This window comes from Manis javanica, chromosome 12 (genome assembly GCF_040802235.1).
Source record: "Manis javanica isolate MJ-LG chromosome 12, MJ_LKY, whole genome shotgun sequence".
Classification (NCBI taxonomy): Eukaryota; Metazoa; Chordata; class Mammalia; order Pholidota; family Manidae; genus Manis; species Manis javanica.
Window position 1 is genome coordinate 19,888,268 of NC_133167.1, and position 14,944 is coordinate 19,903,211.

The window sequence follows — 14,944 nt, forward strand, 5'->3', positions numbered from 1 at the left end:
CCTTTTCCTAAAGGGACAAATACACATTTTTTCAGTTTTGTGGCCCATAGTCTCTCACTACCCAATTCTATCAATGCAGTGAGAAAGCAGCCATAAATAATAAGTAAAAAAAAAAAAAGGGCAAGGTGGTATTCCAGCAAAATTTCATTTAGGAACACTGAAATTTGAATTTCCTATAATTGCCTCATGCTATAAAATATTATTCTTTTGATTTTTTTTAACCATTTGAAAATCTAAAAATGATTCTTAGCTTGCAAGCTACCAAAAAAACAAAAGGTGGGCTTGATTTGGCCCCTAGGTTTGCTGATCTCTGGGTTAGGTTAGCTATCTTTACAAAAAAAAAAAAAAGAGGAATTTGGAATTGCTGTATTGAAAGGCATGTGCCTTTTGCTTTAAATGTTCATTTAATTATATTTAATGCAATATAACTATGGTAGAATTTTGAATATTTTTAATAGATATACATTAGGTCATCAGCACATTACACCAGTGGTGTTTCTATTTTGGTTCCTAACTACAAAGAAGGGTGTAATATATAGTCTAGTTTGTACAATGGGACTAATTGTGAAAGGAGAAAGTGCCTCTGGGTGGACAACTAGCAGTTTCTACCATGCTTCTTGAAGAACCTTAGATGGTGGGAGAAAAAAAAAGCCTTCCTAGTAGGGATGAATTCAATGCCTACCATCTAAGTTAAGTTTATAGTGCTACTGAGGGGAAAAGAATCCATGCAAAAATTTCTTAATGGGCTATAATAATATGCCAGCCTATGAGGAAAAGAATATAAGTATAATCAAAATGAGAAGAGAAAAATCAGATTGGACCAGAATAATCAGAGAAGGCCTGTAATTATTATTATTGCCAATAACAATCATCATCTTCCTGTTGGTGTTCTCAATTGCACAGGGAGATAACAACCATTATCAGTAACAGCTTCACACAGGACACAATTTATATCACCTTCTTTACATACTAATTATATTAAACCATAATAGGCACCATAATTACCTACCAATTAGCTCAGTGACCATTTAATTCAACATGTAGAGAAACGGTGGTGGTTAGAACATTTATTTCCTGTGGTATCTTTTCCCCTGTGGATTTTAGCTTAAACTTTCCTGCAATTTCAATCTTTGACATCATGTTCCAAGAGAAAAGAAAAATATGTTTTCAAAGAACAAACTGATAGGAAATGATATAATGTCTTAAAAGCTAAAGGAAATATTAAAACAATAGTCAAAAAATGTGTTATAAAAAACTGTCAAAAGTAATACTTTTATTGGGCAAAAATAAAAGAGATACAACATTGACTATGTGAAAATATATAATAGAACTTCAGGTTATATTTGAAATAAGGTGCCAGAAAAGGAAAATATACTTTTTCAAGTCATTAATATTTTTTAAATCTCTGAAAACTGAAGGGGCTCCCATTTCCAGCTAAAAACTGACTATCTTACTTGAAACAACCAAAAAAAAAAAAAAGAGGGAGAGCAAGAAAGAGAGACAGGCTGAGAGAAAAGAAACCTCCAGAAAAAGTATATGAAACTACGATTTTCAAGACATTGGGCATCAGGCAACAAGGGACAATTTTCCTTAAGAGACACAAAATAAATGAGGTAAGAAAAATTGACAAACTGTCCTTAATCAAAATTAAAAAATTTTACTTCAAAAGAAACCACTGGGGAAAAAAGAAAAGCTATACACTGGAAGAAAATATTTTCAAAGTGTGTATCTGATAAGCAACTTGTTCCTAGAATATATGAAGAGTTCCCCAAACTCAATAAAATGAAAATATATACCTAACTGAAAAATGAGCAAAAGATTTGAACAGCCACTTCACAAAAGAAGATATATAAATGACAAGCACATGAAAAGATGCTTAATATCATTAGTCATTAAGGAAATACAAATAAAATCACAATGAGAAGTCATTATATACCTATTAGAATGGCTAAAACTTACTAAGTGCTGACAAAGATGTGAAGCAAATGGAATCCCCATATGTTCCCATATGTGAAATGGTACAACTCATTTGGAAAATGATTTGGCATTTTCTTAAAATGTTTTAAAAAAATGCCTTACCATATGATTCAGTCATTCCGTTTCTAGATATTTATCCACAAGAAAACAAAGTGTATTTCCATGTAAAGACTTACAAATATTTATTGCAGTTTTTTTCCTAGTCACCAAAAACAACTCAAGATCTACTCAATGCCTATTAAGAGATAAATATTGTGATATATCTATTCAATTCAACACTAATCAGTAATAAAAAGAATGAACTGTTTTCTGTCACAAAGAAGAGCATAGATGAGTCTCAAAATAATTACAAATGAAAAAGCCAGGTACAAATGAGCTTCCAGAGATTTAAAAAATATTAATCAATAACTTGAAAAAGTAACTTTTCCTTCTCTGGCACCTTACTTCAAATATAATCTTGAGTTCTATTATATATTTTCACATAGTCGATACTGTGTCTCTTTTATTTTTGCCCAATAAAAATATTACTTTTGACAGTTTTTTACACATTTTTTTACTATTGTTTTTATATTTCCTTTCACTTATAAGACATTATATCATTTCCTACCAGTTTGCTCTTTTGAAAACAAATATTTTTTTTCTCTTGGAACATGATGTCAGAGATTGAAATTGCAGGGAAGTTTAAGCTAAAATCCACAGGGGAAAAGACACCACAGGAAACAAATGCTATAATCACAGTTTCTCTACGTATTGAATTAAATGGTCACTGGGCTAAGTGGTGGGCAATTATGGCACCTATTATCATTTACCGTAATTAGTATGCAAATAAGGTGACATAAATTATGTTCCATGTGAAGCTATTACTGTACAGTTCCATTTATTTAAAACTCTAGGAAATGCAAATGAATCCATAGTGACTGAAAACAGGTTAGCGTTTGCCCAAGGAGAGACGAGGCGGGAGAGTGGGGTTGTCAAAAGGCACAAGGGAACTTTGGAAGGTGATGAATATATTCACTATCGTAATTGTGATAGTCATTTCTTGGGTATACACATATGTCAACACTTATCAAATTGCACACTTTAAGTGTGTACAGTTTATTATATGTCGATTATACCTCATTAAACCTTTAAAAAAATCTGAAGGGAACATTTTAGAGAAAACAATATGTCCATGTTTTTAATATTTTTTAAATTTTCTAACTGTAGCCTCTTTAAATAATCTATTATGATTTGGGAATAACCAGAAGCACAATTTGCTGAAATACTGGAGTCAGTTGTCTTTAGTTGTAACTTTAAGCAATTTTAATGAGTCCATAATTAAAAACCAAATTTGATAACAGACAATTTAAAAAAAAGATCTTCATGAGTAAAGGAAAATGCCTTCTAATTTGATATATTGTGTGCCTACACTGGAAAACCCAGTTCCTCAGAGAAGATAAAAAGTGCCACACAAATTTGATGTTCTAATTATAATTCAGACTTACTGTTGCTCTTTGAAATGGAAATGAATTTATAATTTGGGTCTATAAATATTTGTATTATTTTGCTTCAAAACTTAACTGGATAAAGAAAATGAGAAGATTAATTTAATGTGTAAGATGGCAAAGTATCAGGAATCTTCCAAGACTTTTGTATAAGCTGACAAAAATGTCACCACTTTGCTGTAAAAAATAGAGGATAAATTATCAAGTATCTCTAAGATCAGATAAGTAACTGATCCCACATAGATAATAAAGACATAATAATTACTTTTAATTTCCAAATTAACCCCAAAACCAATGGATTCTCTAGCTTTTAAAAGACAAGTAAAGTATATTGAAAAATTAACAGAATATTATGAGAAGTTTCAAAGGATTTCATAAAGGGTTGTGTTCTTAAATACCACATTGTATTCTAAGATTAAAGATATGACAGATTATTGCTTGTTTTTGATGGAGAGTCTCTGGAAGGTGTAAATGATTATTAATCCATCAGGTCTGTCCAAGAAGTCCTTGTTTCCACAAAAGGAATTTATCTACAGTAGATAGTGGTAAGCCCTGGGAATTTACTACATGCAGAAGTGGAGCAGATCTAAGTAAGGTTTCCTTGACTTTATAAGCCCTCAGCTTAATTACTTCAGTATCTAAAATGGATTAAAAAGCAAACTTGCATTTTACACATATATATATAATGTGTAAAAATCTTTAGTTTTTACGTATATGACACGGAAGTAACTTATGCAGAGCACTTAGTGTAACTGGCTGGGTAAATAATCATAAAAAGTGAATTTCAGAGCAGTTGTCATTTGCCCTTCCTTTCATTCCTAAGTACCAAGTACTTAAGCCATTGTACACTGTGCCCCATGCAGGGCATACAGAGAAAACAGGACAGGGACTTTGCTCAAACAAGCTTGTAGCCTAGTGGAGTCAGGGTAACAGACGTCCATGTGTGATTCAAATGCCAAAACACGGTCAGGCTAAGAATGGCCCTTGATACAGGAGGTGACAACTGATAACATACCAGGTAGCTGAGTTATGTGTGACATCTTCCGAATAAATTAGTCTCGTGTTGAAGAAGTTATCCACTAAATCCTTTAGCCAATTGCTTTGCCCAGACCTTCATTCCAGGGAGAGGTCATTAAGCGATACCACAATTTCTACAAAGCTGGTGGTCATTTTCTAAGCCCAGTATCTTTATCTGTAAGAGCAAGAGGGTGTCAGCACCTCCATCAGAGGGTTGTTGGTGAATGACTATAAAGCACTTAGCACCACCAGTCGGGCTCAGAGAAAGTGCTTAATAAAATCTAGCTATTTAAATGTACTTTCCTTCAGGTACTGAAATCTTTCTGACCTTGTGCACACACTTGAGTGAGCCTTAGCTTTTCATATTCCACATAGCAATGATTTTTGGTGTCTGTTCCATCTCAGTAAAATTTTCATAGCTCCTGAGAGAATATACCAGATTTATCTAGAAAGTGGTTCAGAAGGAAGTTAGAGGTAATTATATATATATACTTTGCACTTCTACAATTCAGTTGAACAAGTTTTTAATTTGTTATAACTAATCAATCAAGGGTGAGAGTCAACAGAAAGCATGTCTACTGACCACCTTTATCACAGCAGTCTGTTGTTGGCATAAAGTTTATTTAAGAGATAATGTTTATGGTTATTTTTAGGCATCTGACACGACCTTCATGATTAGCTGTATATGAGAGACTGAAAGTATGTGAATATAAAAAAGATAGAAAATAATTTAAATACTGGAAGTTTTTGTTTTTGAATTTTTTTTCAGCCTTTCAAAACTACCCACATAAAATGCAGCAAAATAGGAAAGAAGAGCAACATAAAAAAAATTTTTTTCCGCAAAACTGTTATCTATATTGGAGAGTTGAAATGTTCTGTAACAGTTTTGGTTAAGTGTTTCAGCTACTAAGCAGTTAGTTCCGTTTTAGTGGATGAATTAGACCTTTTTGCAGAGACTTTTGGGAGTTCCATCACTTTAATGAGAAAAGAGTATTCCTGTTTTAGAAACAAAGGGCATAGATTCAGGCTTTTAAAAGTGCTGATTTAATAATAAAGTAACTTAAAATATGAACCAGTTGCTTGCTTATTAAGTGAAAACTGGCTGGCTTTCAAGGCATAAATTAAAGCCCTTATCAAGTATTTTTTCCCTGGTTGCAGGACCCCTGTCAATTCTGGACAAACTGCTCAGATAGTCTACCCATAAGGACTGTCCTTGGGGAAGTTTATTTTTCCTTCTCACACCTGTGGTTAATGAATAGCATTTCTGCAAGCTTGGCCATTTTCAAGGGAAGAAGGATTTCATGCCCCCAAAAATGAAGTCAAGATAAAAAAAAACAATACTGTAATTTATCTCCATCCTACCTACCTAGGAAAAGACGCTGAAGGCTCTTAAGGCAGAAGCTCCCAGAAGTCACCTCGTCATTGACTTCCCCTGTAACTGGACTGAAAGAGATTCGGAATAAGATAAAAGCCCAAGGTTTCCAGGAAAAATAGCTAATAGTTGGTGTAAATGTAACCCTTGGGGTCAGGAAGTTAATTCTTATCAGGGATAAGGTTTTTCTCAGTAAGCAAGGGGTTTGCTAGGAGGGGTATTGTCAGTACTGTGTGTACTACTCTTAAAGGAAATGGCACTTTTCACTTGGAAAAAAATTTGCCTTTTAAAATGTACCCTTCCAATGGTTTTAATTTCAATACTCTCTAAATGACTTGATCTGATAAATTTTTTTTGTGCTTGACTGTAATCTTCAACTAATAAAGTCAATACAGTTCAGATCTCGCTTAATGCTCATGCTCCTCAGTAAACCTTCTCCAATAACAAAATACCCAAATAACATCACCCCTGCCCTCTGCAACAGAAATGTATGTTCTTTTTGTTATAGAAATATTTAAATTGTCCTAATTCTGAGAAAATCCTACGGCCATGGCAATTACAAGAAGAAACAAATCACAGTTCTAAATGATATCCATATACGTGTCACCACCCAAATAACTAGGTTTCCTAAGGAGTTCCTGGGGTGGAGGAAGGGATCCACTACTATTTTAAAGGCAAACTTGCTCTTAGAAAAGCGGAGAAAGGAGGACGCCTTGTGTATGCTGCAGCCACAAAGGAATGTGTCCCTGAAACAAAAGCAGAAAAGGTGCAAATAAGAGAAAGAAGAAATACTACTTTTTAATCAGTTTTTTTTAAAACAACTCTATCGAGATCTAATTGACATACCATAAAATTTCCCACTTTAGGTGTACAACTCAATGACTTCTAGTCACTTTACCAAGTTGTGCGGCCACATCTCATTTTAGAACGTTTCCAGAACTCCAGTAAGCTTCCTTGTGCCCGTTTGCAGTTAATTCCCATGGCAGCACCTGCCCCAGGCACCTACTTTCTGGTCTCATTTCCCTCTCCATATTGAGACAAGAAAAGAAACCCCAGGGTATATTCTACAAGTGGAAGGATACTGTTTACTGAAGAATCCACCCTTCAAAATAATCTCCAGGATTGTTAAGGAGGGCATGAATCCTAGATATCAGACATGTCAGCTGACTTAGAATGGTCAATGAAGTCTCAAGATTTAATTATCTCTCCAGTTACTGATAATAGATTTACAAAGTTACAAGGGATTTTGATAAAAAAAAGAATACTGTAGCAAGCCTTGTTTATCTTAACTAAGAGAATGTCTCCACCACCAAAGTTTAAAAAATAAAAAACCTTAAAGTGAAAGGATAAAATTCCAAGCATTGCTATAAAATTCAGTCAAATGTTATTGTATTTTTGCTTCCAAGACATTAGAGATACACCATTTTCTCAAACTATATTTCAATAGAATTGAAATATAAAAGTTTCTTCTGAAGTGTGAGGTGGGCCTTTCACCTCCAGGCGTCCATATGTATATTATTCTAGTGTATTTTGAGTACAGTAAATATATCAAACTACCATGTTTTTTGTTGACAAAATACTTTTCTAACCACTTAATTCCTTCCCCCAGAACCTATGTATATTAAGAAAGATTTAGTTTCAGGTTTATCTTGCTTACATCCTGATTTCCAGGTATCCTTCCCTCTGGAAGGAACACCCAGCTTCCCAGAAATTTACTAAGAGTTTTATAAGAGGCTCTTTTATATTTGAAAGAGAAAACTGCTTTGTCAAGTGATGATGAGAAATTTAAAAAAACTCTAACCCAGACAGGACTCTAAATTTGGGGAAATCCATGGCACCCTTTCAACTTGGAATGTTGGGCACAAAGATTCCTCAAAAAGTTATTTCACAGTACTTGTAAGAAATTGGTATTTTCTGTGACTTTTTATTTATTTATTTTAAAATTTCCTGCGTTAATGAAAACAAAAGTTAGTTTTGTGTCTTTGATGCGTGGGGCATTTTACAGACCATAGTTTGTTACCCCAGGCAGTTACGGAAGGTGGAACTTTTGGAGAAAGCAAGTACTTGCAAAAATAAACATTTTGCTGGTAGCTTCCATAGATTCTCAAAGCAAATGCGAGGTCTGGATAACTAACGTAATAGAAGGCGAAGCTTTCAGTTGGGGTCTCAGTTGTGTTGTGGACGGCTCCTTTCGAAGATCTTTAAAAGTGTGACATGTGTTTGTGTGAAAAAGGACCTATGTGATGAGCTGCTAAATGCTAGAGTCTTCTCATATTCCCTTTCCCTCTCCGAGTTTAGAGGAAAAGATGGGCAATCTTAAATGGGAACTTTCCACATTCTTGGAGTAAATAATTTAAATGAAAAAGTCTGGTAGCAGGGGCGTGGGGGAAGGGAATTCTGTGATGAAAGGGATGTCTCCTGAAAGAAAATGCCAAATAAAAGCAAAGAAGGGACCATAGGAAGAGAGTAAGACTGTAAAGGGTCTATTCTCAGCTTTCGGGGATTCAAACAAGATCTCGGCTTTTTGTGTAAGGGGCACGGTGAACATAGGCAAAGACATGCAGCTCTTTCTCTCTCCACGGCAGGTCCGACTTTCCAGTTTTCAGGTCGTCTAGGCCTGATTTCACTTTTAGTGGGAACAGTTCCCAGGTAAGAAGGACTTTCTTGTACATTTCAACAAGCAAACTGCTCGCAGCACTGTCCTTTCAAAGGAAACCCCATTCACTGAATTTCACCTGGATCCGCCCAGAGCCCTTCACCACTCCCGGGACTTAGCAGAAGCTCGTTAAAGGACCTCAACGCCCCAGCCAGCACCTCCTGAGAGCCGGGCAGGTAGGGCGTTTGGAAGGGGAGAAGCCTTGAACAGGAAGCAGTGAAGGCAGAGAGAGTGAGTCCCAGGTCAGGGTCCTTTAGACCCAAGAAAGGGAACAGGAGAAAAGCCAGGCCCGCCCTGGGACAGCAGAGGCTATATTCCTGCAGCTGCAAAGCGGTGGCTACTTCATGGTTTCCCTCCCCCCAAAATACACTCCAGTGTGCAAAGAATTTTTTTCAGAGGTGACGCAATGTCCCCACTCGCCAACACCCCCACCCCCAACATAAAAAAAGGAAGGGGAAACGGGTGGGGGGAACTTGCAATCCCTTCGGTTCGGCCAATGCCGGCCCCACCCGCCCCTCCCAGTCTACCCCTTTCCAGCCGCTTCCCATTCCTCGTCCTCAGCCCCCCAAAAAGTTTAACGACCGCAGAGGAAACCGAAAAAAAGTTGTCTCGCCCGGGTCCTGGCGGGCGATCAGCATCTCTTTTGTTCGCCGCGAACCCACAGTCCCCCTGACGTCACCCTCAGCCCGGGCCAATCCGCGCGCGGTCGGCGGCGGCGGCAGCGAGGAAGGGGCGGCCGGGCTGGTCTCTCCTCCCCGGCGCCCGGGGCCTCGCGGGGGGCGGGAGGGGACCGTCCCATATAAGCCCCGGCGCTCTGGGCTCGGCCGCCCGCGCCGGCTGCGCTGTCAGGGGGAGGACCGGGGGCCCCAGGCGCGAGCGGCGAAGAGGGAACCCGCAGCCACCGCCCTCTCGTCCTCTCCTTTCCCTCTGTCCCTCTGTCCGTCCCCTTCCCCATTCTCTCTGGTCCCTGCCTTCCTGGAGGCGGCAGCCCGCAGGAGGCATTGGAAGGGACTCCTTCCGCAGGTTGCGAAGGGAACTAAACTTGGTGGCAACTTGCCTCTCCCGGTGAGAGCGTCTCTCCCGCTCGGTCTCAGGATGCTCGGGGCGCCGGGGCTGCTGCTCTTGGCAGTCCTGTCCCTGGGGACGGCGGAGCCCTCCACCCGGGCCTCGAAGGGCAAGAGACAGGCTCAGCAGATGGTGCAGCCGCCGGCGCCGGTGGCTGTCAGCCAAAGCAAGCGTGAGTACCCGCCGCGGGCTGAGACGGGCTGGCGCACGCGTGGCACCGTGAAGCCTGGCGAAGTTGTGGCTGAACTTTTGCGCGCGCGCTCGCGTGCAGTGTATGCACCGCTAATAAGAGAAGCCGGCTGTGGACACAAAAGGCTCTCGGTTTGAGAAGGCTGGCTCTGGGGGCCTCGGGTAGATAACGCATTGGAGGGCAGGGTTCTGCGTTGTCCTGCAGTGCCCTTAACTCTACACGTTCAGGTCCCCCTCTGTATGAATTCACCAAAATTTTCCTTTAAAGAGAAAATGATGCATGCCTTTGTATGCCTTTAAATTTCCCACTTGGAATTGGTGTGGTCCTCGTGGTCCTTATTTTCGTTGTTACTAAATAGTTGGTTGAAAGTTTTCAAAATAGGGGTGAGAAGTGGCTGAATAGCTGTGTTTCTAACTTGAAAGGGTTGTAATTGGTTCAGATTGCCTTCCCGGCCCTCTGGACACTCCAAAAACAGATCCGAATTCCTCTTCCACTCTTTCAAAGACACACCCTCCCTTTGCCTTGGCTAAAAGGACACTGCTTAAAGTTGCCTTTTTTGACTTACTGTCATCGCAAATCATGGAATTTCCTTGCATGTCTCAAAATGTAATTCCAGTTATCTGCTTTTCAGAATGTTTCCACTCCTTTGATGTAGACCCCTGGCCAGATGGAAATGACATCACTGTGTATAACATTTAGTTGAGTTGTGGGGAAGGGAGGGAAGGAATATCTAAATATCTACGTGTACATATTGTGGTTAACTCTTTAGACAGCTGGTTTCTCTGTATTTTAGTGGAATATTGCTTTTCATTCTCCTGGTGCTCTGATGATTGACTGACTTTTCTATGTTGCCTAGGCTGATCAATTTAGTTGTGCAGGAAAATTCCATGATTTGGATAAGGTGGGGGAGGGGTTGCAAATGTAGTAACTATTTCCTTCAATCATTTACAGCTGGTTGTTACGACAATGGGAAACACTACCAGATAAACCAACAGTGGGAACGCACCTACCTGGGCAATGCCTTGGTGTGTACCTGTTACGGAGGCAGCCGAGGCTTTAACTGCGAGAGTAAACCTGAGCGTAAGTGGTGGGGATCCTCAAAGTATCTTTCAATAGATGTGGTTCATTAAACTCAGCATTCATTAGTAGTAGTAAAAATACATGAGGTATTTTTCTAATAGAATTAGCTGTCATTTCGTCTTTAAAACCATTTAATAGCTACTTATATCTGCTTTTCACATGTTGTTTTTACCTTGAAAAGAAACGTATCCCAAAGTCATTCTTGAAGTCTCCTTTTTGTTTTACTCTCCCAAAGTCTTTGGTGAGAAAACAAAAGTTTATGTGTTTTCTCTTCAAAAAAATTGCTTATAAAATTTTAATTTATTAGAAAGCAATTTAAAATCTTAAATTGTTAAAGATGATGGACCAGAAAACACTATATTGTGAAGTGATTTGTCAGCTTCAGTTCAAGACAAAACCACTAACCACTTCAAAGTTCTCATTCCTTTATGCCCAGTCATATGTTTCTTGTAAATTATAGCAACTTATGCGGAGAAGCAGTGATGAGGCTAAAATGGAAATAGTAGGATTAACCAGACAGTGCTGGGTGGGAGGTGGGGCTATTCCAATTGTTTACTTTTCCTGTAGACCTTGGTTTGACTTTCTGAGTTAGAGATCAGAATCCAAAGTCCTTCCTCCACTATCTAGCCTGTCCTAAGGGAATACTGTATATGACTTTTTCCTAAGGGCCTGAGAATCTTTTATAATAGGAATTAATTTACAGGAAATTAGGGAGCTTGTCAAAAGTCAAAGGCTGAGGCTCTAGTAATAGAGCCTAGGGTAAAATCTAGGTCTTCCCACTTCAAATTTTTAAAACTTTCCATTGTACCATGCTGCACAGAGAATGGAAAAGTGAGTTTTCCTTTGCATGAGATTAGTGGAATAGAAAAGCTTTTACGTATGTGATGCTCATGTGGACTTTCCTTCTCCCCTCAGCTGAAGAGACTTGCTTTGACAAGTACACTGGGAACAGTTACCGGGTGGGTGACACTTACGAGCGCCCTAAAGACTCCATGATCTGGGACTGTACCTGCATCGGGGCTGGGCGAGGGAGAATAAGCTGTACCATTGCAAGTAAGAGAGACATTCTGTAAAATGATGCTAAAATATCATGAATGTGCATTTCTCCATTACCATCACTGTTACCCTCTGTTATCTGTGACTGGATATTCTTCAGTTTGGGATTTAGCCTAGGTGACCAGGTATTCCTCTGAGGTCACCCGGCTGGTTCCTGTGCTTCTGGAGGATGGCTTAGGGCACAGGTGGCATCAGTGTTTAGTCCATGTGTGTGTGAGAGTGTGTGCATGTATGCAGTATAACCAAGCAGATCTCTTGGGTTCCATTGCAGTAAGATTAGAGGAGGTCCAGGATGATTAGAGTTGCCCATTTTACATTACCTGGGCGTCTTCAAGCCAGATTGCTTTTGTGAGTATTTTCAGTGATTGGGAAGATGATCACAAAAAGCGAATTAGCCACTGTGTGGTCTGCTCTTGTTCGCAGTGCAGAGACCTGTTGCATCTCACAGAAACAGTCTGCTTTCTTTGGGACCAATAGTTTGTGCCCAGAAAGCCAATCTCTATTCCCAGGGATGATATGGAATGATTAGTCTGAAAGTACTTCCCAGGTACTTTGGGGACTAAGTTGAATCTCATCAATTCTAGTTTAGCTAACACAATCTTCCCAGTATGATTCACTGGGTTACCAGTAGATTCTATTAACATAGGGTTCAATTTTTTTGAATCCATCCTTTAAGTATAAGTTACTTTACAGGCTTCTGTCCAAAAGAACAAATCAGTCCCTGGTGAAGAGGTCCAATCAGCTTTTCCATACTTAATGTCAGGGTTTATCCAAGTTTATTGATAAATCTTGAAAGTCAGTTGTCCATAATATTTATATATAATCTAGTGGACAGTTCAGCCTCTGGCTGTGCCATTGTGTTTAACAGCCTACAAAAGTACCCAGATTTCCATCCTGATACGTATATATCTCTTTGCTTTCTTCCACCAACACGACATTCCCATCCTGGGGCAAACTAGGGACTGTCTGCACGCCGTGGAAGCTGCAAAGCTTTACCCTCGGAGGCCTTTTCCCTGAATCACTCTCAGGCTCATCCTGCTGTGTCTGTATTAGGGCCATGCCTGCCAGCCTTTCTTTTTTTGCTTTAGGACCAATTTCCTGTGATGTCTCTGGGGAACCAGGATTTATGACCTCTTTCTTTGCCATTCAGTTTTCTCTGTGGTTTCCCATCATGCTTAAACAAGACATTTAATTGAATGACCCAAGTGAGCAGACCTGTTCAGTTGTCCCCTGTCTCTGATGGGGAAGCTGGTCTCTGTGTCCTTACTTTGACCAACCTAAGTACCACCCAGAAACAAGAGATGTTTTCTTCTTTAAAAATATTCTGTCTTACTTTCTCTCATATTTGCTTTTTACCTGGAACAGACCGCTGCCATGAAGGGGGTCAGTCCTACAAGATTGGTGACACCTGGAGGAGACCACACGAGACTGGCGGTTACATGCTGGAGTGTGTGTGCCTTGGTAATGGGAAAGGAGAATGGACATGCAAGCCCATAGGTGTGTGACTCTCAGGGGGGTATGGGGGTCAAATGTTGCCTTGAACCAAAATCTACATGAACAAGATATCTGAATTCCAATTCAAAAAATACTGAAATGGGAGTTCTACTTCAAATAATGAAATGTTTTATATTCCAGAGTCTTAAATCAGATCAAAAAGTAATAACCATTTATAGCAGTCTTAACTGTGTTTCAAAAGCACATGACAGAGTTGAAAGATCTAGGAAGAAGCCTTTTCTTGTGTCTAATATCTGATCTCAGATTTCTTCTTAGTCAAGCTCTCATTTAAAAGAAAAAAAGTGACACTTTTGACATATTTCTCTTCTGGAATGCACTGGACTGAAACACAATATTGTTTGTGCTGTGACAACTTTGTCAATTTTTTCTGTCAAAAATAAAAAGTTGTTGAGTTTCTGCTGGTCTCAATCTTCATTTGAATTCTTTTGATACAAATCTAAAAGTTTCTTGCTATAAATTTTATTCTTTTTACTTACTGTTCCCTAATTCAGAGGCTTTTGTTTTGTGTTATATCTGTCTTTATAGAGATACAAATTGTAAACAACTTTCTTGTCTTTTTTGGGAGGGCAGTCATAACTGGTCATTCATAATTAAGATGGGAATTTTGCATATCTCATCTCCTACAGACCGGGTACATACATAGATCTTTTCACTAAAAGTACTTGTATGGAGAATGGTATTGGCTGAAAATAAGTCCATGTACTTATTAGGAGAACAGCATTTCTGCCTGCCAACTTGCCTGGAGTTTTCTTTCCCTTTGGTTACTACTATGTGACTTCTGGATACTTACTATGTGCTTAACTGTAGGGTGTGCCTTTCTATTTGAACACAGTACCACTTCAAAAAATGTGGCTAGAATTTACTGACACAAGATACTTTAAATTACAGGGAGACTGCACAGATTCAAAATAACCCCCTTCTTTTTTTCTGTTTTTCCTCCACATTTCCCTACAGCTGAGAAATGTTTTGATCATGCTGCTGGGACCTCCTATGTTGTTGGGGAGACCTGGGAAAAGCCCTATCAGGGCTGGATGATGGTGGATTGTACTTGTCTGGGAGAAGGCAGTGGACGCATCACCTGTACCTCCAGAAGTATGTTTTAGATCTTTATGTTAAAAATGAGGTCAGATATTGTTTTCTGGATTCCCAGGGAGAATTGTACTGTGTATCACTTAGAACACACCCAATACAGCACTGTGCTTTGGTAACATTTGGATGTCAAGAAAAACTCCATAAGCAATTTATTCTGCATCTTCAAAGAGGGCTAAAATAAAAAAAAGTTAGTTCAGTGAGTTCTTAATTCTTGGCTACTAAGATCCTTCCTATTCATTTAAATTTCAAATGTGCTGTGGACCTGAAGATTAGTTGCAAATGTTTAATCAAAGTTATCACTGAGATATTTTCCAAGTACTAAGAGCAAGGAAATCATTAAAATAACATGCAAATATATTTTTGGGCATAAGTACTATTGACAGAGAATGAAGCCAGGCTCTCAAGTTTTAGGTTTTCTTCTATGTTTGGAATGTAAATAA

At 38.9% G+C, this 14,944-nt stretch overlaps 1 protein-coding gene across 12 annotated transcripts in view; it reads left to right on the forward strand.

Moving 5' to 3' along the window:
- Positions 1 to 9,079: 9,079 nt before the first annotated feature.
- FN1 (fibronectin 1) overlaps positions 9,080 to 14,944 on the forward strand; it is a 61,339-nt gene continuing 55,474 nt past the window's right edge. For 4 of the 12 annotated variants that reach the window (XM_073218136.1, XM_073218137.1, XM_017676156.3 and 1 more), the window contains exons 1-5: positions 9,080 to 9,743; positions 10,713 to 10,841; positions 11,757 to 11,894; positions 13,263 to 13,394; positions 14,367 to 14,504. In XM_073218136.1, the coding sequence (XP_073074237.1) occupies positions 9,602 to 9,743; positions 10,713 to 10,841; positions 11,757 to 11,894; positions 13,263 to 13,394; positions 14,367 to 14,504 (679 nt within the window). In that variant the 5' untranslated portion in view covers positions 9,080 to 9,601. The remainder of the gene's footprint in view (positions 9,744 to 10,712; positions 10,842 to 11,756; positions 11,895 to 13,262; positions 13,395 to 14,366; positions 14,505 to 14,944) is intronic. The other 8 variants (XM_017676158.3, XM_017676163.3, XM_017676161.3 and 5 more) reach the window with 6 other exon arrangements.